Source organism: Glycine soja, chromosome 7 (assembly GCF_004193775.1).
Source record: "Glycine soja cultivar W05 chromosome 7, ASM419377v2, whole genome shotgun sequence".
Classification (NCBI taxonomy): domain Eukaryota; kingdom Viridiplantae; phylum Streptophyta; class Magnoliopsida; order Fabales; family Fabaceae; genus Glycine; species Glycine soja.
The window spans coordinates 31,762,676-31,787,454 of NC_041008.1; the positions used below are offsets into that span (position 1 = coordinate 31,762,676).

Genomic DNA, 24,779 nt, shown 5'->3' on the forward strand with positions numbered 1-24,779 from the left:
CCTACTAGAGGAGTCAATAAGGTAATAAATGGATGAGTTAACAATGGAGAGCCCTCATATGTCAATAATGATGTTGCCTGGGGCCAAATACCATAGGTCAGATTGGTTGTCAACCATTGAGGACTACCACGATGCCTCTAATTAATCCAAAACAACTGCGAAAACATGGGGAAGTATTTCGACATTTAGCTTAAATCAATGGAGAGGCCAATGTACAAGAAACCATATCCAGAATGGGTGGATTGTATGATTCCTTTGCCAAAAAGGTATAAGACACCATATTTCTCAACATTTTCTGGTGAAGACGACAAATCAACTATGGAGCATATAAGCTGGCTGATTTACTGCTCAGAGTGGTGAAGCTAGTCAAAATGAGTTTCATAAATTGCAGCTTTTTCCCCTTTCTCTGACTAAGGTAGCTTTTACCTAGTACTCAAATTTACCACCGAATTCAATACAAAACTGGGCAAACATGGAAAGGAGTTTCCATGATAGATTTTACAGGCCTCAGCCTAAAGTAACTATAGCTGATTTGATGAACATGAGGAAAATGGTTGAAAAATCAAAAATAGACTTCATAGAAAGGTTTAGAAAGGCTAGAAGTCGCTACTCAATGTAGTTACCGGAAGTGGAATGTGCAGCCATGGCAGCTGGGAATATGCATCCTCAGCCGAAAGAAAAATTGGTGGCTCAAGAATATGGTGACCTTAGTCAGCTAGCTCCCAAGGCCAATTGGATAGAGCAATTCATACATGAGAAAGAATTGAAAAGAGCTAACAAAGGACGAGGATCCCATTTGATCTCATTAGTTAATGTTGATGAGGAAAATGGGGAGGTCTTTGAAGAGGAAGTTGAAATCATGGCTACTGAGATATTACGGGGGAAACCTTATTCGTGTCCAGCTTTAAAGCCAAGGAAGAATAAAGGTGATTCTGGGGACGAAAAATTTGAATATGACTTTGACATATCAAAAGCGAATCAGATTTTTTATAATTTGATAAAGGACCAGCAAATTTAGTTAAAAGAGAGGCATAAGATACCATCCCCAGAAGACTTAAATGGAAAGAAATACTGCAAGTGGCATAATTTGTACAATTATTTTCAACTAATTGCATCATATTTTGGCAAGTTGTACAGAGGGCTTTGAAAGAAGGTTGTTTTAAACTAGCCGATAAAGGTGCAACCGAAAGGGAAGTAGATACATGTCCCTTCCCAAAACTAGATATTAATATGGTGTCTTATGAGCATCCTACCACCAAAAGAAAGAAGATGAAGCAGGTATGGTAGCCAAAGACTAAAAGGAAATAGGAAACTAAAGGGTTCATAAGAAAAAATTTAGTATTTGAGAGATTGCAGTTTCCACCATTCACAAGAGGTATTTGGGTACCTCACTAGATTCGCCAAAGTGTGTTTGATAGGTTAGAACCTCAAATAAAAGGCACATTTAATGGGTCAACCTATCAAATTATTGGTCCTAAGTTAGTCGATATGCGGCAAGCCATGAGGAGGAAGGAAGAACCCATGAAGTTTGAGAAATTAAGGCAGCAAATCCATGGCAACATGAAGGTGGCTCACGTGCCAGAAATTGATAATAGCCCAATCCCATGAAGCAAAAGAAGGGTGGATGAATTCAATGTCAAGAACGAGATGAAAATGTTGTAGATCACTATTGACAATGAAGGAAGGAGTCCATCCAGGATGATTAAACCATCTGCAAAAGCAGAGATAGAACAATGGTGCTTAAATCAAAAAATGGGTAAAAAAAAAAAAAGCAAATCTACAACCTAGAGGACTAACTGATACTCAAAAGAGGAGGCTGTAAAGGACCAAGATTATGAATAAAATGAAGCAGACCTTAGCCATTATTGCATATATGAAAGCTAGGGGGCAAGAAGAGACTTTAGTGAGCCAAATAGCTCTTGCACTGAATCAAGCTTTCAACAAGCATATGTCGGTCACTATAGAAAAATCAATTATTTTGACTGATTCAGCCAACCATACTCCAGTCGAAATGATGGATGCATGCGAAAAAATTGACCAAGCTCCAGAAGATAAGGAGGAAGAAAGTGTTTCTCTAGAAGAATCAATAAAATAAGAGCTAAAGCAGATAGAAGACTCATTGTTAGGGGTCTGGCTGAATAAGCAAATTTCCATTACTTTTGCTTTAGCTCATTATTAGCCTCTGCTTCTCCAATGATGATGACTTGGGAATCTTATTTTAACACCTAACAAGTCATCATCATTAGAAGACTCATTGTTAAAATCAACGTTATAAGCTTGATACCAATGAGTTCTAGGCCACCATTGGAGAAGCAGAGGCTAATAAGCAAATTTCCATTACTTTTGATCATCCTACACTTGAAATGATAAAGCACTTAAAGCCTTTGTACATTAAAGCTCAAATAAATAGTAAAACATTGTCCAAAGTATTTGTAGATGGGGGAGCCATTTTGGATATCATGTCATTGACCACACTAAAGAAGTTAGGTAAAAGGCAGAGGGAGTTAATTACTACAAATATGAAGATGACCAATTTTACGAGAGGAGCTACTCCAGCATTAGGGGTTTTGGTAGTCGACATCATGGTTGGACCTAAAACCATGTACTCAACATTCTTCATTGTGGATGCCAACCCGACTTATTATGTGTTGTTGGAGAGAGATTGGATTCATTTTAGCCAATTTGTACCTTTTATATTACATCAACAACTGATTTTCTTTGAAGGAGACCAAGTAAGGATCATTTAGTCTAATGAGTGTCCATTTTCGAATGATGTGAAAATGGCAGAAGCTTTGTTTTATTCTCCCTATTTGGCTCCCATTCAAGTTCCTGGTAAATTAGGAAGAGGGGACTTGGGAATCTTGCAATTTGACCAAGAAGTGGTTCATCATAAATTGACAAGCCGAAGCACGACCATCAATTGAGTTTATAGATGGACAAACAGAATAAAGTCTTAAAGGATTTGTTGAATCGGCTAACATCATTTGTCACTAAGGATAGGGTAGCCAAATCAACAATGATAGATGCTCAAGAGGAAGCATAACACAAAGAGGGAGTGTTGCTCATTGAAAGGAAGTCTCTTAGTTTTGAAGCACAAGATCCCTAATAGGAGGTTAACTTAGGGACAAATAATAAACCAAGAATGACCAAAGTAAGTGGGTTGTTAGCCAAAAGGGATAAAAATTGGCTTATTGAACTTATCATAAAATACAAAGATTGTTTTCCTTGGGACTATCATGAGATGCCAAGACTATTAAGGGAGTTGGTAGAGCATAGATTACCAATCAGAGAAGAGGTTAAGTCACATCGGCAAACTCCAAGGAGATGTAATTCATAACTTTTGCCGCAAATCAAGGGAGAGATTGAAACAAATGTTGGCAGTTAGCTTTATCAGAACATCCAAATATAAAAAATGGTTATCAAATATTGTTTTGTGATAAAGAAAAATGGGCAAATACAAGTGTGCACTGACTTTAGGGATCTCAATCTGAAAACTCCTCAAGACAAGTATGTTATGCCCATAGACGATATGTTGGTTGATGTTGGAATTAAGCATGGTGTCCTCACCTTTATCGATGACCATTCTAGTTATAACCAAATTTTCATGGTTGTTGAAGATGTGCACGAAACAATGTTTAGATGTCTAAGAGCTTTTGGATATATGAAGGGTTAGTAGTGTCATTTGGGTTAAAGAATATTGGTGCTACCTACTAAAGAGCAATGAACCTTAACTTCCATGATTCCATTGGCAAGGGTATGGAAGTATACATTGATGAAGTAGTTAAGTCAGCCAATATGGACCAACATCTGGCCGATTTAGAACATGTTTTGCTAAAAATGAGGTTTCATGGGCTGAAGATGAATCCAGCTAAATGTGCAATCGGGGTGTCAACTAAAAATTTCCTAAGATTCATAGTGCAACAGAAAGGGATTGAAGTTGATAAAAACAAGGCAAAGGCAGTGTTGGAGGCTAGCCTTCCTCAGAACAAGGAAAAGCTATAGAGTCTTATTGGTAAGATTAATTTCTTGTGAAGATTCATAGCTAATTCAATTGGAAAAATGAAGGTTTTCTCTCCTTTGCTAAAGGTGAAGGATCAAGATAAATTCGTTTGGGGAGAAGAGCAGCAACAAGAATTTGAGCAAATCAAGCAAGTGTTAGCCAAACCATCAGTTCTAGTGTCACCCATACTAGGGAAGTGTCATACCCTAATTTCGTCCGGGGACCTTTGCTCGATGACGTGCGACCATTCTTTGGTCCTCGTGAGGTGCTTGGCACCCATCATTAGGCAATTTGTGAAATTCCAGGACATGCCGAAAAACCAAAAAAATATTGATGCACAATCCGTAAGTTTCCGTGACACACCGGAAATCAAATGGAAGCATCGTTGCATAATTAAGTGAGGTTCCGTAACATTCCGTAAGTCGAAAAGGGGATGATTATGTAATCCGCAAGGTTCCGTAACATTACGGAAAGAAAACAAGTATCGTTACGAAATTCGTAAGTTTCCGTAACTTTACGAAAAAAGAATTACCAAAAAAACAGCAGAGGGGGGTGTACTTAGTAAAAATGGGGGTGCAAATAGCACCCAGGCCCACTTGGGCCCTCTGGAATATTCCTCCAGAAGGCGGTTGCTTCTGGAGGAAGCAACCCTGCTCGCCTGGGCGAGCTGGGCGGCAACCTCCTCCCCTATTTTGCTATAAATAGGGGAGGAAGGCAAGAAGGAAGGGGTTCAGCCCCTTTGGCACTTCTCTCTCTTTCGAATTTGCTTGGAAAAATTGTTTCCGTGAAGAAAATCTAAGCCGAGGCGCTTCCGAAACGTTTCCGTAACGTTTTCCGTGAGGAATCTCGCAAAGGTTTCAACCGTTCTTCGACGTTCTTCATTCGTTCTTCATCGTTCTTCGATCTTCAACGGGTAAGTACCTCGAACCAAGCTTTTCGATTCATTCTATGTGCCCGTAGTGGTCCACATTGTGTTTCGTGCATTTTTATTCTCGCTTTGTTTACTTTTTATACCCCCTGTTGACGTGCTTAAGCCATTTTACTTAAGTCATTTCTCGCTTAACTTAAAAATAAAATAAATTTCCACCGAACGTTTGAATTGTATTATCCATTAACTTCGGTTAAAATAAATTCCGACCGTTCGGTTGTGCCGTAACCACGTTGGAAATCAAAAAGAGGTAAAAAATAATATAATAATCAAAAAGACATCTTTTAGTAAAATAAAGCGGAAAATCAATCGGACGTTTTCTCTTTGGGATTTCTCATTCTTAATCGAATTGATTAATAACTAAAGTGAAACTAAAGGCTAAAATCAATTCGCCTAGTCAAGCTCGTCCATAAAAATAGGCTTTTGAAGTTTGTCATTTCATTTTCTCACTAAGTAAAATGGATCATTTTTAAGGTCCAACGCCTTAAAATGATCACCTCTTAAAGTAAAAAAAGAATCACTTGATAAGAAAGAACTACGTAGGTCTGATTTTCTCATCCCAATTGAGGAATACGTAGGAGCAAAGGGAAACACCCTTGTCGACCACAAAAAAGAAAAAAATATAAAAAGGGTGTAAAGGATATAAGAACATAAAAGGGAACATAAAAATCAAAGTCATGTTTGCACATTCGATTAAAGGCTGCCGTCCCTTGGGACGGGCGTGTGGGGTGCTAATACCTTCCCCGCGCGTAAATACAACTCCCGAACCTTTCACTAAAAAGTTCGTAGATCGCGTCTTTTCCGGTTTTTCCGACGTTTTCCTCAAATAAACGTTGGTGGCGACTCCGCGCGTATTCCTTTCGCGGAACACGCATCCCGCGAGCCACGCGTCGCCCTCCCGCCGAAGGGTAGGTTGCGACAGTTGGCGACTCCACTGGGGACAGTTTTTAGAGAGTTAGGCCATTTAATTTTGTGCAATGTTTTACCATGACTTTCTCCTTTGTTGGTTTCCCTTTATTTGTCTTATGTTCTTGTGTATATAAACTATTTGTTGCTTTTAGTGTGTTTTAGAATGTATGCATGAGGTAAATATTTATTCATTTGATGCACACAAACACTAACACTATTTGCACACACTGTGAGTGAAAAAGGGCCCTATACCCGGGTTCGTGGGAACATAAGGAGTGGAGGTGAATCTGTGATCATGCTAGGTCTCCGACTTGCTTGATTACAGTGAACCCTCATCTAGAGCTTTTCTCTTTGAAAACCTATTGTTGCTAGTAGTCCCTACTGCTACAATATGTTCTTCAAAGGGGATGATACCTCTAGAAACCATCAAGAGAGATATAACTACCTTGGGGATTATTGCTAAAAGCCTAGTTAGTTCTCTCCCTTATAGGTCCCTTCAATAGGGGCATGAAGCAAACACGCTGCGTGCCATTTTTCACACTGCCATGCATGAGTATCATATACCCTTTTGCTTATGTTCGGTAAATATTGTCATACTGTGCACATTCCCGCATTGTGTCGTTTGCATAGGCATTGCATATGGGTTCTGTCTTGATCCCTACTGTAAACAAACCAACGGAGGGTCCGTGTCGCCTTCTTAAAAACGTGCGTTGGGGCATTTCGCTACCCCTAGACGTCGTATCTAAGAAGGGGACAAATTCCCCGGACCCCCGTATTCGTAAATTGCATCTGTGTCATATGCATTTCTTCATGCATTCATCCATCCCACCCATGAGATATCGGAGTTTTGATTTGCACCAGCTTTTGTCTCACTTTAGTAAGCATGGGAACAAATCAAACCGGCAAGAGGTTCTACCAAGTCAAGGTCAAAAGCCCAGATACCACCAGCATTAAGGAATTAGGGCGGTTGATGGAACCCCTCCAAATGCAAGCCTTCCGCAAGACTTACGGAAAGATCTTAGAGTTGACCATAGCAGAGGTGTCCATAGAAGCCATTGCATCACTCACCCAATACTACGACCAGCCTTTGAGATGCTTCACATTCGGAGACTTCCAATTAGTACCAACCATTGAAGAATTTGAAGAAATTCTAGGATGTCCTCTCGGGGGAAGAAAACCATATCTTTCCTCCGGATGTCTCCCCTCTTTGAGCAGAATTGCAACTGTGGTCAAGGATTCAGCAAGAGGTTTGGACCGCATAAAACAGACTCGGAACGGCATAGCGGGCCTACCACAGAAGTACCTAGAAGACAAGGCGAGGGGTATGGCCAATCAAGGAGACTGGGTCCCGTTTATGGATGTGTTAGCTTTGCTAATTTTTGGGGTCGTCCTCTTTCCAAACGTGGATGGTTTGGTAGACCTAGCAGCAATCGATGCTTTCCTTGCCTACCACCATAGCAAGGAAAGTCCGGTGGTAGCTGTCTTGGCAGATCTATTTGACACATTTGACCGAAGGTGCGAGAAGAGTAGCGCACGGATCATCTGTTGCTTACCCGCCCTCTGTGTTTGGTTGGTTTCACACTTGTTCCAACAAGACACAAGACATCCATGTCCGCTCCTGAGCCATCGCTCGTGTACTGAAAAGAGGAGAATGGATTGGGACCAGCTCTTGGCCGGGATAGGAGGTAGAACAATCAGTTGGTTCCCCCGATGGAAGGAAGGAAAAGAAGGAGTCCTTTTCTCATGTGGAAGATACCCAAACATTCCGCTGGTAGGAACGAGGGGTTGTATTAATTACAATCCCACGCTCGCTATAAGACAACTAGGGTACCCCATGAGGGGAGCACCGACGGAAGAAAGCATGTCTCCTTTCCTTGTAAGGGATCTCGGCGCACAAAATTCCAAGACTATACAAAGAATCCATAAGGCATGGGAAACCCCGTTAAGGAAAGATCAAGAGCTTAGAGGCATTCGTAATGGCATCATTGGTGGGTACCACGAATGGCTGAAAGTTCGCATACGAGGTTTAGATTGGCTCGCCAAGTTAAAAGTCGTCAGCGAAGAGAATTTTGAAGCACCGGAAGAGGACGAAGAAGTCCAAGCTCTCAAAAGCGAGTTAGGAAAGGCAAAACTCGCCAAGGAGAAGTTCAAGTTGGCTGCTACACACGTTCGGAAGGAGTGTGCCGGGTTACGGGAAGAGAATGCAATTACCGCAAGAGCCCTTGAACAAGAGACCAAGAGGGCTCGCAAGGAAGAGTATGGCCGGAACAAATTTCGCGGAGCTCTATGGGGTAGCAATAATGAACTCAAGTTGCGAAGGGAAGAAAGGGACCAGTCGCGAGCACATAGCATGGTTCTGAAAGAGGAGTTGATTGCTTGTTCAAGGTCCAAAAGAAGCTTGTCTCAGCGTTTATGCGAGACAGAGACCAACATGTTAGCTATCATCGCCAAGTACCAAGAAGAGTTAGGTCTAGCCACGGCCCACGAGCATAGAATCGCGGATGAGTATGCTCAAGTGTATGCGGAAAAAGAGGCTAGAGGAAGGGTGATCGACTCTTTACACCAAGAGGCAACCATGTGGATGGATCGGTTTGCTCTTACCTTGAACGGGAGTCAAGAACTTCCCCGATTGTTAGCCAAGGCCAAGGCGATGGCAGACACCTACTCCGCCCCCGAAGAGATTCATGGGCTTCTCGGCTATTGTCAGCATATGATAGACTTAATGGCCCACATAATTAGAAATCGTTAGGAAACTTGTATGGTCTCTCAGACCTTGACTAGATATGACTTCCTTTTTGAAATAAAATGAGTTGGTCCCATGTTTCTACTCCAAAAAGCTTGTGCAAATCAAATCACTCCTACATCTCATCTCTAGCATGCATTTTCTTTCTTTACCCACTCCTCACGTTTGGTTTTTTAGGGAAAAACACCATAACTAAACGCGCCGCAAGGGATCCCTATCGCACCAGATCCAAATCTAGAACGATGGGTGATCAAGAGGAGACGCAGGAACAGATGAAAGCCGACATGTCGGCTCTGAAAGAACAAATGGCCTCCATGATGGAGGCCATGTTAGGTATGAAGCAGCTCATGGAGAAGAGCGCGGCCACTGCCGCCGCTGTCAGTTCGGCTGCCGAAGCAGACCCGACTCTCTTGGCAACTACGCACCATCCTCCCTCAAACATAGTAGGACGGGGAAGGGACACACTGGGGCACGATGGCAGCCCTCACCTGGGATACAACCGAGCGGCTTACCCTTATGGATTGCCGCCCAACTATTCACCACCCATCTTGCAAGAAGATGCGGGCCACATTGCTTCTCCCGTCCATGAAAAAGAGCCTCCTCAGCAGCCCGACGAAGTCCATAAAGACCCTCAAGATTATGCTCGGAGGGATGTCGAGTTTTATCCCCCGATCCCCGAAGGGCCGGCACCAGGCACGTTGCCTCAACCCAACATCGCAGCATCGCCAATAGTTTTGTCTATGGAAGGGCCGCCCCCGGCAACTGAAGAAAGGAGGAAGCTCGATCTCCTTGAGGAAAGATTGAGGGCTGTGGAAGGATTTGGGGACTATCCGTTTGCAGACATGACGGATCTTTGCTTAGTACCCGATGTTGTTATTCCCCCGAAGTTCAAAGTGCCGGACTTCGACAAGTATAAAGGGACGACTTGTCCCAAAAACCATCTCAAAATGTACTGCCGTAAGATGGGCGCTCATTCTAAAGATGAAAAGCTGTTGATACACTTCTTTCAGGATAGCTTGGCCGGAGCTGCGGTAGTGTGGTACACTAATTTGGAAGCTTCCCGTATCCGTACTTGGAAGGATCTGATTACCGCCTTCCTAAGGCAGTATCAGTACAATTCTGATATGGCTCCCGACCGTACTCAACTGCAGAATATGTTTAAGAAAGAGGGTGAAACCTTTAAAGAATATGCGCAGCGATGGAGGGATTTGGCGGCACAAGTAGCTCCTCCCATGGTTGAGAGAGAGATGATCACCATGATGGTAGACACTCTGCCTGTGTTCTACTATGAGAAGCTAGTGGGTTACATGCCGTCCAGCTTTGCGGATCTGGTGTTTGCCGGGGAAAGAATCGAGGTTGGATTGAAGAGAGGAAAGTTCGATTACGTTTCCTCCACAAACGTGAACGCCAAAAGAATCGGGGCAACAGGGGCAAAAAGGAAGGAAGGAGATGCCCATGCCGTCTCTTCAACACCCGCGTGGGTCAAACCCCAGCAAACACCTCATGGTACCCATCAGTACGCGCAACATCACCCAAGCTTCTCGGCTCATGCGGGGAACGCCTCTAGTTCAACACCCTTGCAGCCTAAGGCACCCACCCAGAGGGAAGCTCCCCAAGTTCCAACTCCGAACACGACTCGACCGGCCGGTAATTCCAACACGACAAGGAACTTCCCTCCGAGGCCATTGCCGGAATTCACCCCGCTCCCAATGACGTACGAAGAGCTTCTACCATCCCTCATCGCCAATCATTTGGCCGTGGTAACTCCCGGAAGGGTCCTCGAACCCCCTTTCCCGAAGTGGTATGACCCTAATGCAACTTGCAAGTACCATGGGGGTGTCCCGGGGCATTCCGTCGAAAAATGCTTGGCCCTTAAATACAAGGTCCAACATTTAATGGATGCCGGATGGCTGACTTTCCAAGAGGATCGGCCCAATGTGAGGACCAACCCCCTCGCCAATCATGGAGGGGGAGCAGTTAATGCAGTTGAATCCGATAGGCCCCATAGGTCTAAACCTTTAAGAGATGTGGCAACCCCTAGGAGGTTTATCTTTGAGGCCCTACAAAAGGGAGGTGTAATTCCCCATAGTGGGTGTAAGGAGGATTCCTGTCTGCTACATTCCGGCGAGATGCATGACATGGAGACGTGTTTGGAAGTAGAGGAATTGTTACAGCGAATGATGGACCAAGGTCGACTAGAAGTCGGCATTGAAGGAAAAGAAGAGCAGCATATATGCATGCAATCTACGAAGGGGAGCGGTGTTGCGAAGCCCAAACCCTTGGTGATATACTTCACTAAAAGTGTAGCCTCGCAAAAGCCCGGGCACCCCTTAATGGCCAAACCTGTTCCTTTCCCTATCAAAATAGTCACGCGGTCCCATGGAGATATACACCTCCGGGGAAGAAGGAAGAAGAAGTCACTGACGTCAGCTCGCTGTCAGCTAAAGTAACAAATATCACGGGGCTGAGTGGTGTGACCCGTAGTGGTCGTGTGTTCGCACCTCCGGACCTACCAGTCCAACCCGCCGACGTCAAAGGAAAAGGAAAAGTGGTGGAGGAACAAGATGGCGAAGCACCCCACGCTTCGAATAAAGATATTCCAGCAAAGGGGCCCCCAGAGAAAAAGGATGGTAGAAAGGAGGTGTCGCTAGAGGAAGCCAGCGAGTTCCTTCGCATAATTCAGCAGAGCGAATTCAAGGTTATCGAACAGCTCAACAAAACCCCGGCTAGGGTCTCGCTGTTGGAGTTACTTATGAGCTCCGAGCCTCATCGGGCTCTGCTAGTAAAAGTGCTGAACGAGGCTCACGTGGCCCAAGATATCTCGGTAGAAGGTTTCGGAGGGCTGGTCAACAATATCACTGCCAACAACTATCTTGCCTTCGCCGAAGAAGAAATCCCCGCCGAGGGGAGAGGGCATAATAAGGCTTTACACGTGTCAGTCAAGTGTATGGACCATATCGTAGCCAAGGTACTCATCGATAATGGTTCCAGTTTAAACGTGATGCCTAAGAGCACTTTGGAGAAGTTACCATTCAATGTTTCCCACTTAAAACCAAGTTCAATGGTGGTTCGGGCCTTCGACGGCACTCGCCGAGAGGTTAGGGGAGAGATCGATCTCCCAGTACAAATAGGCCCTCACACCTGTCAAGTAACCTTCCAAATAATGGATATTAACCCCCCCTACAGCTGCCTGTTGGGGCGCCCGTGGATCCACTCAGTGGGAGTTGTGCCTTCTACACTCCACCAAAAGCTGAAATTCGTAGTGGAGGGGCACTTGGTCATCGTGTCAGGCGAGGAAGATATCTTGGTAAGCTGCCCATCCTCCATGCCTTATGTGGAAGCCGCAGAAGAATCGTTAGAAACTGCTTTCCAGTCTTTTGAGGTGGTCAGCATTTCCTCCGTGGACTCCTTCTTTGGGCAGCCTTGTCTGTCCGATGCAGCGGTAATGATGGCCCGAGTTATGTTGGGGAACGGTTTTGAACCCGGGATGGGTTTAGGAAAAAACAACGGCGGCATAACTAGCCTGATAAATACTCAAGGAAATCGTGGGAAGTATGGTTTAGGCTATAAGCCCACTCAGGCAGACATGAAAAGAAGCATTGCGGGAAGGAAGAACAATGGTCAAAGTTCGCATTGGAGACAAGAAGGTGAAGGAAGCCCGCCCTGCCACATAAGTAGAAGCTTTATAAGTGCGGGTTCGGGAGACAAAGGTCAAGCGTTCGCGATATGCGAAGATGATATTCCGAGTACTTTGGATTTGGTACGACCATGCCCTCCTGATTTCCAGCTGGGAAATTGGCGAGTGGAGGAACGCCCCGGCATTTACGCAACAAGCATAATGTAAACCTTTACGGTTTTAAAAGCTCTATAGTTGGGCCTAGGCTTTAGAGTTTTCATTTTGTTAAGGCTTTGTGTCTTTTGTTTTTGAATTTATAATACAAGGATCTTTCTTCATCTGTTCCTGGTCTCTACCCATTCTCATTCATTTGCATGTTTACTTCTTTTTCTGAAACGGCAGATCCGATGACGAGTCCCCCGAAGGTACTAATACCTGGGACCCGTCTATCGACTTCGAGCAAGAAATGAATCAAACGGAAGATGAAGGAGATGAGGATGTGGGACTTCCTTCGGAACTAGAAAGAATGGTCACCTATGAGGACCAAGAAATGGGGCCTCATCAAGAAGAAACAGAGCTAGTAGACTTAGGATTTGGCAGTGGAAAGAGGGAAGTAAAGATAGGTACAGGCATTACCGCACCTATCCGTGAAGAATTAATAATCCTGCTAAAAGACTACCAAGACATCTTTGCTTGGTCATACCAAGATATGCCCGGTTTGAGTTCTGACATTGTGCAGCACCGATTACCTCTAAATCCCGGGTGTTCCCCGGTAAAACAGAAATTGAGGAGGATGAAGCCCGAAACATCCTTGAAGATAAAAGAAGAAGTGAAGAAGCAATTTGACGCTGGATTTCTGGCCGTCGCTCGGTATCCAGAATGGGTTGCCAACATCGTACCAGTTCCTAAAAAAGATGGGAAAGTACGAATGTGTGTAGATTATCGGGACCTGAATCGGGCCAGTCCCAAGGACAATTTTCCTTTACCACACATCGATATCCTCGTAGATAACACGGCCAATTTCGCTTTATTTTCCTTCATGGACGGTTTCTCTGGTTACAATCAGATAAAGATGGCGCCCGAGGATATGGAAAAGACTACTTTCGTCACCCTGTGGGGAACGTTCTGTTACAAAGTGATGTCCTTTGGACTCAAGAATGCCGGGGCAACTTATCAACGAGCCATGGTAGCTTTGTTCCATGATATGATGCATCAAGAGATCGAGGTCTATGTGGACGACATAATTGCTAAATCTAAATCTGAGGAAGAACACCTTGTCAACCTGCGGAAGTTGTTCGAAAGGCTTAAGAAATATCAATTAAGGTTGAACCCCGCTAAGTGTACCTTTGGGGTCAAATCAGGGAAATTGCTTGGTTTCATTGTAAGCCAGAAAGGGATAGAGGTAGACCCCGAAAAAGTGAAGGCTATCCTTGAGATGCCGGAACCCCGTACAGAGAGGCAAGTCCGAGGGTTCCTGGGGCGCCTAATTATATTGCCAGATTCATATCGCAGCTCACCGCCATTTGTGAGCCGTTGTTTAAACTCTTGCGCAAAAACCAAACCGATCGGTGGAATGAGGATTGCCAAGAGGCTTTTGGAAGGATCAAAAAGTGCCTAATGATCCTCCCGTGCTTATGCCACCAGTACCTGGGAAGGCCTCTCATTTTGTACATGACAATCTTGGACGAGTCAATGGGGTGTATGCTGGGGCAACATGACGAATCCGGGAAGAAAGAGCGCGCTGTTTACTACCTAAGTAAGAAGTTCACGACCTGTGAGATGAATTACTCCTTGCTCGAAAGAACGTGTGTGCTTTAGTATGGGCGTCCCATCGCTTAAGCAAGTACATGCTGAGCCATACTACCTGGTTGATATCCAAAATGGACCCGGTCAAGTACATCTTTGAAAAGCCAGCTCTCACAGGACGAATCGCCCGGTGGCAAGTCTTGCTATCTGAGTTTGATATAGTCTACGTCACCCAAAAGGCGATAAAAGGAAGCGCTTTGGCAGATTATTTGGCCAACAGCCTCTTAACGACTACCAGCCCATGCATCCGGAATTCCCGGGATGAGGACATCATGGCCTTGTTCGAGGAAAAGTTGGACGAAGATCGGGACAAATGGACTGTATGGTTTGACGGAGCGTCAAACATTCTAGGTCATGGCGTTGGGCAGTGTTGATCTCTCCGGACAATCAATGTGTACCTTTCACAGCCAGGCTAGGATTCGACTGCCACCAACACATGGCCCGAATATGAAGCATGTGCCCTAGCCGTCCAGGCAGCAGAAATGAAGAGGGAAGCTCCCCAAGTTCCAACCGAACACGACTCGACGGCCGTAATTCCAAACGACAAGGAACTTCCCTCCGAGGCCATTGCCGGAATTCACCCCGCTCCCAATGACGTACGAAGAGCTTCTACCATCCCTCATCGCCAATCATTTGGCCGTGGTAACTCCCGGAAGGGTCCTCGAACCCCCTTTCCCGAAGTGGTATGACCCTAATGCAACTTGCAAGTACCATGGGGTGTCCCGGGGCATTCCGTCGAAAAATGCTTGGCCCTTAAATACAAGGTCCAACATTTAATGGATGCCGGATGGCTGACTTTCCAAGAGGATCGGCCCAATGTGAGGACAACCCCCTCGCCAATCATGGAGGGGGAGCAGTTAATGCAGTTGAATCCGATAGGCCCCATAGGTCTAAACCTTTAAGAGATGTGGCAACCCCTAGGAGGTTTATCTTTGAGGCCCTACAAAAGGGAGGTGTAATTCCCCATAGTGGGTGTAAGGAGGATTCCTGTCTGCTACATTCCGGCGAGATGCATGACATGGAGACGTGTTTGGAAGTAGAGGAATTGTTACAGCGAATGATGGACCAAGGTCGACTAGAAGTCGGCATTGAAGGAAAAGAAGAGCAGCATATATGCATGCAATCTACGGAGGGGAGCGGTGTTGCGAAGCCCAAACCCTTGGTGATATACTTCACTAAAAGTGTAGCCTCGCAAAAGCCCGGGCACCCCTTAATGGCCAAACCTGTTCCTTTCCCTATCAAAATAGTCACGCGGTCCCATGGAGATATACACCTCCGGGGAAGAAGGAAGAAGAAGTCACTGACGTCAGCTCGCTGTCAGCTAAAGTAACAAATATCACGGGGCTGAGTGGTGTGACCCGTAGTGGTCGTGTGTTCGCACCTCCGGACCTACCAGTCCAACCCGCCGACGTCAAAGGAAAAGGAAAAGTGGTGGAGGAACAAGATGGCGAAGCACCCCACGCTTCGAATAAAGATATTCCAGCAAAGGGGCCCCCAGAGAAAAAGGATGGTAGAAAGGAGGTGTCGCTAGAGGAAGCCAGCGAGTTCCTTCGCATAATTCAGCAGAGCGAATTCAAGGTTATCGAACAGCTCAACAAAACCCCGGCTAGGGTCTCGCTGTTGGAGTTACTTATGAGCTCCGAGCCTCATCGGGCTCTGCTAGTAAAAGTGCTGAACGAGGCTCACGTGGCCCAAGATATCTCGGTAGAAGGTTTCGGAGGGCTGGTCAACAATATCACTGCCAACAACTATCTTGCCTTCGCCGAAGAAGAAATCCCCGCCGAGGGGAGAGGGCATAATAAGGCTTTACACGTGTCAGTCAAGTGTATGGACCATATCGTAGCCAAGGTACTCATCGATAATGGTTCCAGTTTAAACGTGATGCCTAAGAGCACTTTGGAGAAGTTACCATTCAATGTTTCCCACTTAAAACCAAGTTCAATGGTGGTTCGGGCCTTCGACGGCACTCGCCGAGAGGTTAGGGGAGAGATCGATCTCCCAGTACAAATAGGCCCTCACACCTGTCAAGTCACCTTCCAAATAATGGATATTAACCCCCCCTACAGCTGCCTGTTGGGGCGCCCGTGGATCCACTCAGTGGGAGTTGTGCCTTCTACACTCCACCAAAAGCTGAAATTCGTAGTGGAGGGGCACTTGGTCATCGTGTCAGGCGAGGAAGATATCTTGGTAAGCTGCCCATCCTCCATGCCTTATGTGGAAGCCGTAGAAGAATCGTTAGAAACTGCTTTCCAGTCTTTTGAGGTGGTCAGCATTTCCTCCGTGGACTCCTTCTTTGGGCAGCCTTGTCTGTCCGATGCAGCGGTAATGATGGCCCGAGTTATGTTGGGGAACGGTTTTGAACCCGGGATGGGTTTAGGAAAAAACAACGGCGGCATAACTAGCCTGATAAATACTCAAGGAAATCGTGGGAAGTATGGTTTAGGCTATAAGCCCACTCAGGCAGACATGAAAAGAAGCATTGCGGGAAGGAAGAACAATGGTCAAAGTTCGCATTGGAGACAAGAAGGTGAAGGAAGCCCGCCCTGCCACATAAGTAGAAGCTTTATAAGTGCGGGTTCGGGAGACAAAGGTCAAGCGTTCGCGATATGCGAAGATGATATTCCGAGTACTTTGGATTTGGTACGACCATGCCCTCCTGATTTCCAGCTGGGAAATTGGCGAGTGGAGGAACGCCCCGGCATTTACGCAACAAGCATAATGTAAACCTTTACGGTTTTAAAAGCTCTATAGTTGGGCCTAGGCTTTAGAGTTTTCATTTTGTTAAGGCTTTGTGTCTTTTGTTTTTGAATTTATAATACAAGGATCTTTCTTCATCTGTTCCTGGTCTCTACCCATTCTCATTCATTTGCATGTTTACTTCTTTTTCTGAAACGGCAGATCCGATGACGAGTCCCCCGAAGGTACTAATACCTGGGACCCGTCTATCGACTTCGAGCAAGAAATGAATCAAACGGAAGATGAAGGAGATGAGGATGTGGGACTTCCTTCGGAACTAGAAAGAATGGTCACCTATGAGGACCAAGAAATGGGGCCTCATCAAGAAGAAACAGAGCTAGTAGACTTAGGATTTGGCAGTGGAAAGAGGGAAGTAAAGATAGGTACAGGCATTACCGCACCTATCCGTGAAGAATTAATAATCCTGCTAAAAGACTACCAAGACATCTTTGCTTGGTCATACCAAGATATGCCCGGTTTGAGTTCTGACATTGTGCAGCACCGATTACCTCTAAATCCCGGGTGTTCCCCGGTAAAACAGAAATTGAGGAGGATGAAGCCCGAAACATCCTTGAAGATAAAAGAAGAAGTGAAGAAGCAATTTGACGCTGGATTTCTGGCCGTCGCTCGGTATCCAGAATGGGTTGCCAACATCGTACCAGTTCCTAAAAAAGATGGGAAAGTACGAATGTGTGTAGATTATCGGGACCTGAATCGGGCCAGTCCCAAGGACAATTTTCCTTTACCACACATCGATATCCTCGTAGATAACACGGCCAATTTCGCTTTATGTTCCTTCATGGACGGTTTCTCTGGTTACAATCAGATAAAGATGGCGCCCGAGGATATGGAAAAGACTACTTTCGTCACCCTGTGGGGAACGTTCTGTTACAAAGTGATGTCCTTTGGACTCAAGAATGCCGGGGCAACTTATCAACGGGCCATGGTAGCTTTGTTCCATGATATGATGCATCAAGAGATCGAGGTCTATGTGGACGACATAATTGCTAAATCTAAATCTGAGGAAGAACACCTTGTCAACCTGCGGAAGTTGTTCGAAAGGCTTAAGAAATATCAATTAAGGTTGAACCCCGCTAAGTGTACCTTTGGGGTCAAATCAGGGAAATTGCTTGGTTTCATTGTAAGCCAGAAAGGGATAGAGGTAGACCCCGAAAAAGTGAAGGCTATCCTTGAGATGCCAGAACCCCGTACAGAGAGGCAAGTCCGAGGTTTCCTGGGGCGCTTGAATTATATTGCCAGATTCATATCGCAGCTCACCGCCATTTGTGAGCCGTTGTTTAAACTCTTGCGCAAAAACCAAACTGATCGGTGGAATGAGGATTGCCAAGAGGCTTTTGGAAGGATCAAAAAGTGCCTAATGAATCCTCCCGTGCTTATGCCACCAGTACCTGGAAGGCCTCTCATTTTGTACATGACAATCTTGGACGAGTCAATGGGGTGTATGTTGGGGCAACATGACGAATCCGGGAAAAAAGAGCGCGCTGTTTACTACCTAAGTAAGAAGTTCACGACCTGTGAGATGAATTACTCCTTGCTCGAAAGAACGTGTTGTGCTTTAGTATGGGCGTCCCATCGCTTAAGGCAGTACATGCTGAGCCATACTACCTGGTTGATATCCAAAATGGACCCGGTCAAGTACATCTTTGAAAAGCCAGCTCTCACAGGACGAATCGCCCGGTGGCAAGTCTTGCTATCTGAGTTTGATATAGTCTACGTCACCCAAAAGGCGATAAAAGGAAGCGCTTTGGCAGATTATTTGGCCCAACAGCCTCTTAACGACTACCAGCCCATGCATCCGGAATTCCCGGATGAGGACATCATGGCCTTGTTCGAGGAAAAGTTGGACGAAGATCGGGACAAATGGACTGTATGGTTTGACGGAGCGTCAAACATTCTAGGTCATGGCGTTGGGGCAGTGTTGATCTCTCCGGACAATCAATGTGTACCTTTCACAGCCAGGCTAGGATTCGACTGCACCAACAACATGGCCGAATATGAAGCATGTGCCCTAGCCGTCCAGGCAGCAATTGACTCCGATGTCAAACTACTCAAGGTGTACGGCGACTCAGCGTTGGTAATCCATCAGCTGAGAGGAGAATGGGAAACTAGAGATCCCAAGCTGATACCCTACAAAGCCTACATCAAGGAATTGGCTAAGACTTTCGATGAGATCTCCTTCCATCATGTTCCCCGCGAGGAAAATCAAATGGCGGATGCACTTGCTACGTTGGCATCTATGTTCCAGCTAACACCGCACGGGGACCTACCCTACATTGAATTTCAATGTCGTGGCAAACCCGCACATTGTTGCCAAGTGGAAGAGGAACGGGACGGAAAGCCTTGGTATTACGACATCAAGCAATATGTCGTAAGCAAAGAATACCCGCCAGAGATTGCCGACAACGATAAAAGGACATTGAGGAGGTTGGCAGCTAGTTTCTTCATGAGCGGAGGCACACTGTATAAGAGAAATCACGACATGACACTCCTGCGATGTGTGGATGCCAAGGAGGCAAATCACATGATCGAGGAAGTCCATGAGGGCTCGTTTGGAACGCACGCCAACGGGCATGCTATGGCCAGGAAGATCTTAAGAGCAGGTTATTACTGGCTTACCATGGAAAGTGATTGTTGTGTCCATGTGAGGAAGTGCCACAAATGTCAAGCATTCGCGGATAATGTCAATGCCCCACCGCATCCTCTGAATGTCATGTCCGCCCCTTGGCCTTTCTCCATGTGGGGAATAGATGTCATCGGGGCCATTGAGCCCAAGGCCTCGAATGGTCATCGCTTCATCCTCGTAGCAATAGATTATTTCACCAAGTGGGTCGAGGCGGCTTCATATACCAATGTCACGAGGAATGTGGTGGTCAGGTTCATTAAGAAGGAGATTATCTGCCGATATGGTTTGCCAAGGAAGATTATCACGGACAACGGCACCAACCTGAATAACAAGATGATGGGGGAAATGTGCGAGGAGTTTAAAATCCAGCATCACAATTCCACACCCTACCGGCCAAAGATGAATGGAGCCGTGGAAGCAGCCAATAAGAATATCAAAAAGATTATCCAAAAGATGACCGTGTCATACAAGGATTGGCACGAGATGCTCCCATTCGCGTTACACGGTTACCGGACTTCAGTGCGAACGTCAACGGGGGCAACGCCGTTCTCATTGGTATATGGGATGGAGGCGGTGTTACCGTTCGAGGTAGAAGTCCCGTCATTAAGGATCTTGGCAGAATCCGGATTAAAGGAATCAGAGTGGGCTCAAACACGCTACGATCAGCTCAACCTCATTGAGGGTAAGCGCTTAACGGCCATGAGTCATGGGCGTTTGTACCAGCAAAGAATGAAGAGCGCGTTCGACAAGAAAGTACGCTTACGCAAGTTCCATGAGGGAGACCTTATGCTAAAGAAAATGTCCCATGCTGTCAAGGACCACCGAGGGAAATGGGCCCCGAACTACGAAGGGCCTTTTGTTGTGAAGAGGGCTTTTTCCGGAGGAGCCCTGGTGCTTACCAACATGGATGGCGAAGAGCTACCTTCACCCGTGAACTCTGATGTCGTCAAACAATATTATGCTTAGAAGCTGGGGCAATTAAGGATGTCGCTGCATGTTCTCTATCTTTATGCGTTTTCTAGATTTCCCCCCGGGGATTTCCGGTCCGTTGTATCTCTTGTTACGATCTTTCAAAGAAATAAACATGGATTTGAGGCTTTTAGTCCTCACGTTAGTTTCACACCTTGCGTTAATTTGTGATCGCCTGAGCCCTTCCGCTCAGTTCATGGGATCCCCCAAGCGCTTAATTAGAATTGAACCTGAACCAACTTTCCCTAAATTTTCTGCGTTTGAAAACATTCATGCATACGCATACGCATACGCATGTATATTGTTGTGGTAAAACAGGGGCAGGATCACCTTGGGCTACCTTCTGGAGTGAAGACAAAACATGAACGGCAGAAACCAATCAAGGTAGGGTAATGATGCGGCCAAGATTGGCCATACCTGGTTGTTTATTACTTGCAGGTACTTAAGGATGAACGCAAGCGGGATGGGGTCACGACCGACCGATCGTTGCTCTTCTCTGTGCGAAACAAGCAGGGAATGTCGCTGCAAGGCAGCCCCATATCCTTTGTATTTTGCAGCTTTCTTTTACTATTTGTTTGTTTTAAAAAGGAAAAGGGTAATAATAAAATAAGTAATCAACGCCTAATTCTAACCTAAGTAAGTTCAAGTTAGGCAAAATGCTAATCCATGAGAAGGAAGGGGACATGGTTAATGTTCCCCTCAAAAAAAAAAAAAAAAAAATGCAGGTTAGCTCGCCTGGGCGAGCTGGGCTCGCCTGGGCGAGCCACCCCTGCACCAAAATATAAGAATGACGAAAGGGGGGACGTTTTTGCATTCAAAAACCTCTTTTCCCCCCTTTCAAAAGCCATACCCACGGGATTTACGAGTTTGCAGCCCTAGGGTCATCATTTTTCGCATTTTTTGATTCCGTTTCACGCTTTTGTTCATCACCAACAAGTAAGTATTCCATCCCTAAGCTTTCTAGCTTTTCATTGGTGTATTTTGATCTCCTTTTGGTGCTCTAAAATGTGGGAATGTGCTCAAATATGTGGGGCAATTTCGGTTTGTTTTCTTGCTTGATTGGGTTGAATTGGGGGTTTGTATGGGATGGCCCTAGGCCTATAAGGCATTTTGAAGCAATGGGACATGCCACATTGTCCCCGTTCTCTTGCTATTAATACCTAAACGCGCGCCCACCAAGTGTTCGGTGAAATGCCTCAATGGCATTAGCGCGTGGTTTTCATAGGGAAACAACCCGTGGGGCCTTTTGGTTTGCACATATTTTCTATTTTTTGGGACATGCATTCATTCCCGAAAAAGGCTAGAGTAATTGCCCCACATATATCCTAGGCCTAGGAACCAAAGTTTTTATGCAAAAGAACACAAGAGGAGGTGCATGTTGGGTAAAGTTACTCTTTTCGGCCAGCAATCAGCTATGAGCCACGCTACAATAATTTCCCTACGCCTAGATGTTTAGGAATTTTGCTCATCATAAATGTGTAGGTTTAGAATAGGTAGCAAAATACCTTTGGCAATTTACACTTTGGGTATGGTAGCAAAATACTAGGATGTATGTAATTTTTGATAGTCAAAATGTCTCACAAAAAATATATATATGTTGCATGTTATGTAAAGAAAATACCTTACAAAAATACCTTTTAATTTGAATACAATTTTAGTCGGCAAAAGAAAATATACTTGAATTTGCATGCGGCTTTAGGTAGTAAAAAAAAAAAAAAACTTGAAAAGAGCATGAAATGTAGCACCTTATTGTGTAGATAGTCAAGATTCATCATGAAGTTTGTGTATGTATAGGTATTAGAAATACCAGAATGTGCACGTATGCAATTTTTGATAGCCAAAGTGCTTTGAGTATGCATGTATGTAAATTTAGCAAAGGAAATGCGTGTGATGTAGGTAACAAATACACCTTGGAAGTACATGTAAAAAAATCTAGGTAACGAAGGTGCCTTGATTGTATATGGGTGCATTTTTCTTAGTTATAAGAATGTCTTGTGCAAGTGAACGTTCGTAAAGAAGTGTGCGCATAAGCTTGCTCTAAATTTACATTGATGTTTGTATTTATTGGAGGAGGTTGTATGCCATTTTTGTTTTAAGGGTAGCATTTCTTGGTAAAACTAACTTTCCAAATGTTTGCCTTCGCAGGAATGGCCCCGAGGAAGCTTGCCTCAAAGAGGTCCAGGAAGGACAAGGCGACCGAAGGAACTAGTTCCGCTCCGGAGTATGACAGTCACCGCTTTAGGAGCGCTGTACACCAGCAGCGCTTCGAGGCCATCAAGGGATGGTCGTTTCTCCGGGAGCGACGCGTCCAGCTCAGGGACGACGAGTATACTGATTTCCAGGAGGAAATAGAGCGCCGACGGTGGACATCACTGGTTACTCCCATGGCCAAGTTCGATCCAGAAATAGTCCTTGAGTTTTATGCCAATGCTTGGCCAACAGAGGAGGGCGTGCGTGACATGAGATCCTGGGTAAGGGGTCAGTGGATCCCGTTTGATGCCGACGCTATCGGCCAGCTCCAGGGATATCCGTTGGTATTGGAAGAGGGCCAGGAATGCGAGTATGGCCAGAGGAGGAACCGGTCTGATGGGTTCGATGAGGAGGCCATCGCCCAGCTGCTATGTATACCGGGGCAGGATTTTGCCCGGACTGCTGCAGGGAGGCGAGTGCGAATCATGCGCACCAATATGACCACCCTGACCCAGATATAGATGACGTTGCTCCTCAGCAACATCCTGCCCACCGATCATAATTCCGACCTCCCCATGCCTAAGTGCCAGCTGGTGTACGCCATCCTGACACGGATGAGCATCCATGTGGCTCAGTTGATCGCTGATGCCATATATATTTTTGCAGGTATGGCGCCCACTAGGCACCCTTTGGACCCAGATAAGTCCAACAGGGCCCTGGGATTCCCCGCACTGATCACAGGACTCTGCCGGTCGTTTGGAGTCCCCGTTGCACCTACCAAGGTGATTCGGCCGCCCATCACCCGGGCTTTTATTGAGAAGTACTGTACCCAGAGACAGGCTCAGGGTGATGCTCCACAGGCCGCAGGCGCGCCACCACCACCTCATCAGGCTGACCAGGCTGGGGCATTTGACATAGAGCAGTATTTACGGCATTTGGTTCGCCAGCAGGCGGCCAACCACCGAGCACATGTACGGACCCATGACTGTCTATACCAGATGAGCCTTAGCATGCAGAGCCAGGGCTCCACTTCTTTTTCATGCCCTACTCCAGACCAGTTCAGGGCAGAGGTTGCATGGCCCAGAGATTGGCCCGAGGCCCAAGCAGGAGAGGCACCCCCAGAAGCTCCCGGCGATGGAGAAGAAGCCCACGAGGATGAGGAGATGGCCGATTTGCTTGACTTCTTGGGAGGGAGTGGAGATACGTGACTGGGAGATCCCCAGATTCATGTTTTCTTTCATATTTCTTTTGTCATTTTTATTCTATGTTATTGTTTTGACTTGAGAGACTAACGTTTGTTTTTGTTGTTTCGATTGTCATTTGTACAGCGCATACATTTTTGTTTAGATTGTTGCGTTAGTATTTATATATCACTACTATCAATGATGTTTGAAATTCTGGAACCGTGTAGAGTTCTTCGTTTAGGAACATCGTCCAAAAGTATATAGGTGAAATAAACAAAAAATCATGATAAAGATAAAAATAGAAAAGGAAAGAAAATGAAATAGAAAAGAAAAGAAAGTAAAAAGAAAAAGAGAGCAAATAAGAAAAAAGAAGAAGGCAAGTAAGGAAAAAGGTGGAAAAAGAGAAAATAAGTTGTCTAGCTAAAAAACGACATGCTTTTGAAAAGAGACGATTTCCAACTTTTCTTTGAAAAAATTCACTGATCATAACTAGTTTTTGAAAAATGTGTATACACCTGAAGGGTGAATGCTGTGAAAATTTTCCCGGACGCCCGAAATGGACTCGAATGAATGCACAAATTGATAAAAGAACATATTTTGGAAACATTGGGTTGACTAAAAATAGAGGAAATGAATCATGAGCCCTAGCATCACATGACCATAAAAATTTGACACTTGAGTGTCCGCATAGGTGCATGCATGACCAATTTTGCATAAAGTTTCCAAATCATCATTTTTGCATTTGTGTCATGGAAATAATGTGGGGCATCCCTTTTATCTTTGAACCAAACCAAACCCCGACATGTATCATGTCTAGCCATTCTACAAACCTTGAGCCAAAATCCTGACTCACCATAATCCTTACCCTCGGAAGCAAAAAGGAAGAGAAGGAAAATTTCCAATCAAAGAGAAAGCAAAAAAGAAGAGAAGGAAAATTTCCAATCAAAGAGAAAGCAAAAAGAAAAGAAAGAAAATTCCCAATCAAAGAGTGGGAGAAAGAAAAAAGAAAAGAAAGAAAATTCCCAACCAAAGAATGGGAGAAAGTAAAAAAGAA

At 45.2% G+C, this 24,779-nt stretch overlaps 1 protein-coding gene across 1 annotated transcript; it reads left to right on the forward strand.

The window, feature by feature from the left end:
- The first annotated feature begins 1,230 nt into the window (after positions 1-1,230).
- LOC114420585 lies at positions 1,231-20,348 on the forward strand. Its single transcript, XM_028386443.1, has 4 exons — positions 1,231-1,278; positions 9,360-9,950; positions 15,551-16,216; positions 16,956-20,348. The coding sequence occupies exons 1-4, from the start codon at positions 1,231-1,233 to the stop codon at positions 20,346-20,348; spliced, it is 4,698 nt and encodes a 1,565-aa protein (XP_028242244.1).
- Positions 20,349-24,779: the final 4,431 nt, after the last annotated feature.

What these genes read in the sequence shown, in the direction of transcription:
- LOC114420585 (XM_028386443.1), top strand. Translation starts at nt 1,231, where the DNA reads ATGGTGTCTTATGAGCATCCTACCACCAAAAGAAAGAAGATGAAGCAG. An exon ending in TCGAGGTTGGATTGAAGAGA is followed by an intron (nt 9,951 to 15,550) that starts GGAAAGTTCGAT and finishes GCCAGCGAGTTC; the next exon opens with CTTCGCATAATTCAGCAGAG. An exon ending in GCCCATCCTCCATGCCTTAT is followed by an intron (nt 16,217 to 16,955) that starts GTGGAAGCCGTA and finishes TCTATCGACTTC; the next exon opens with GAGCAAGAAATGAATCAAAC.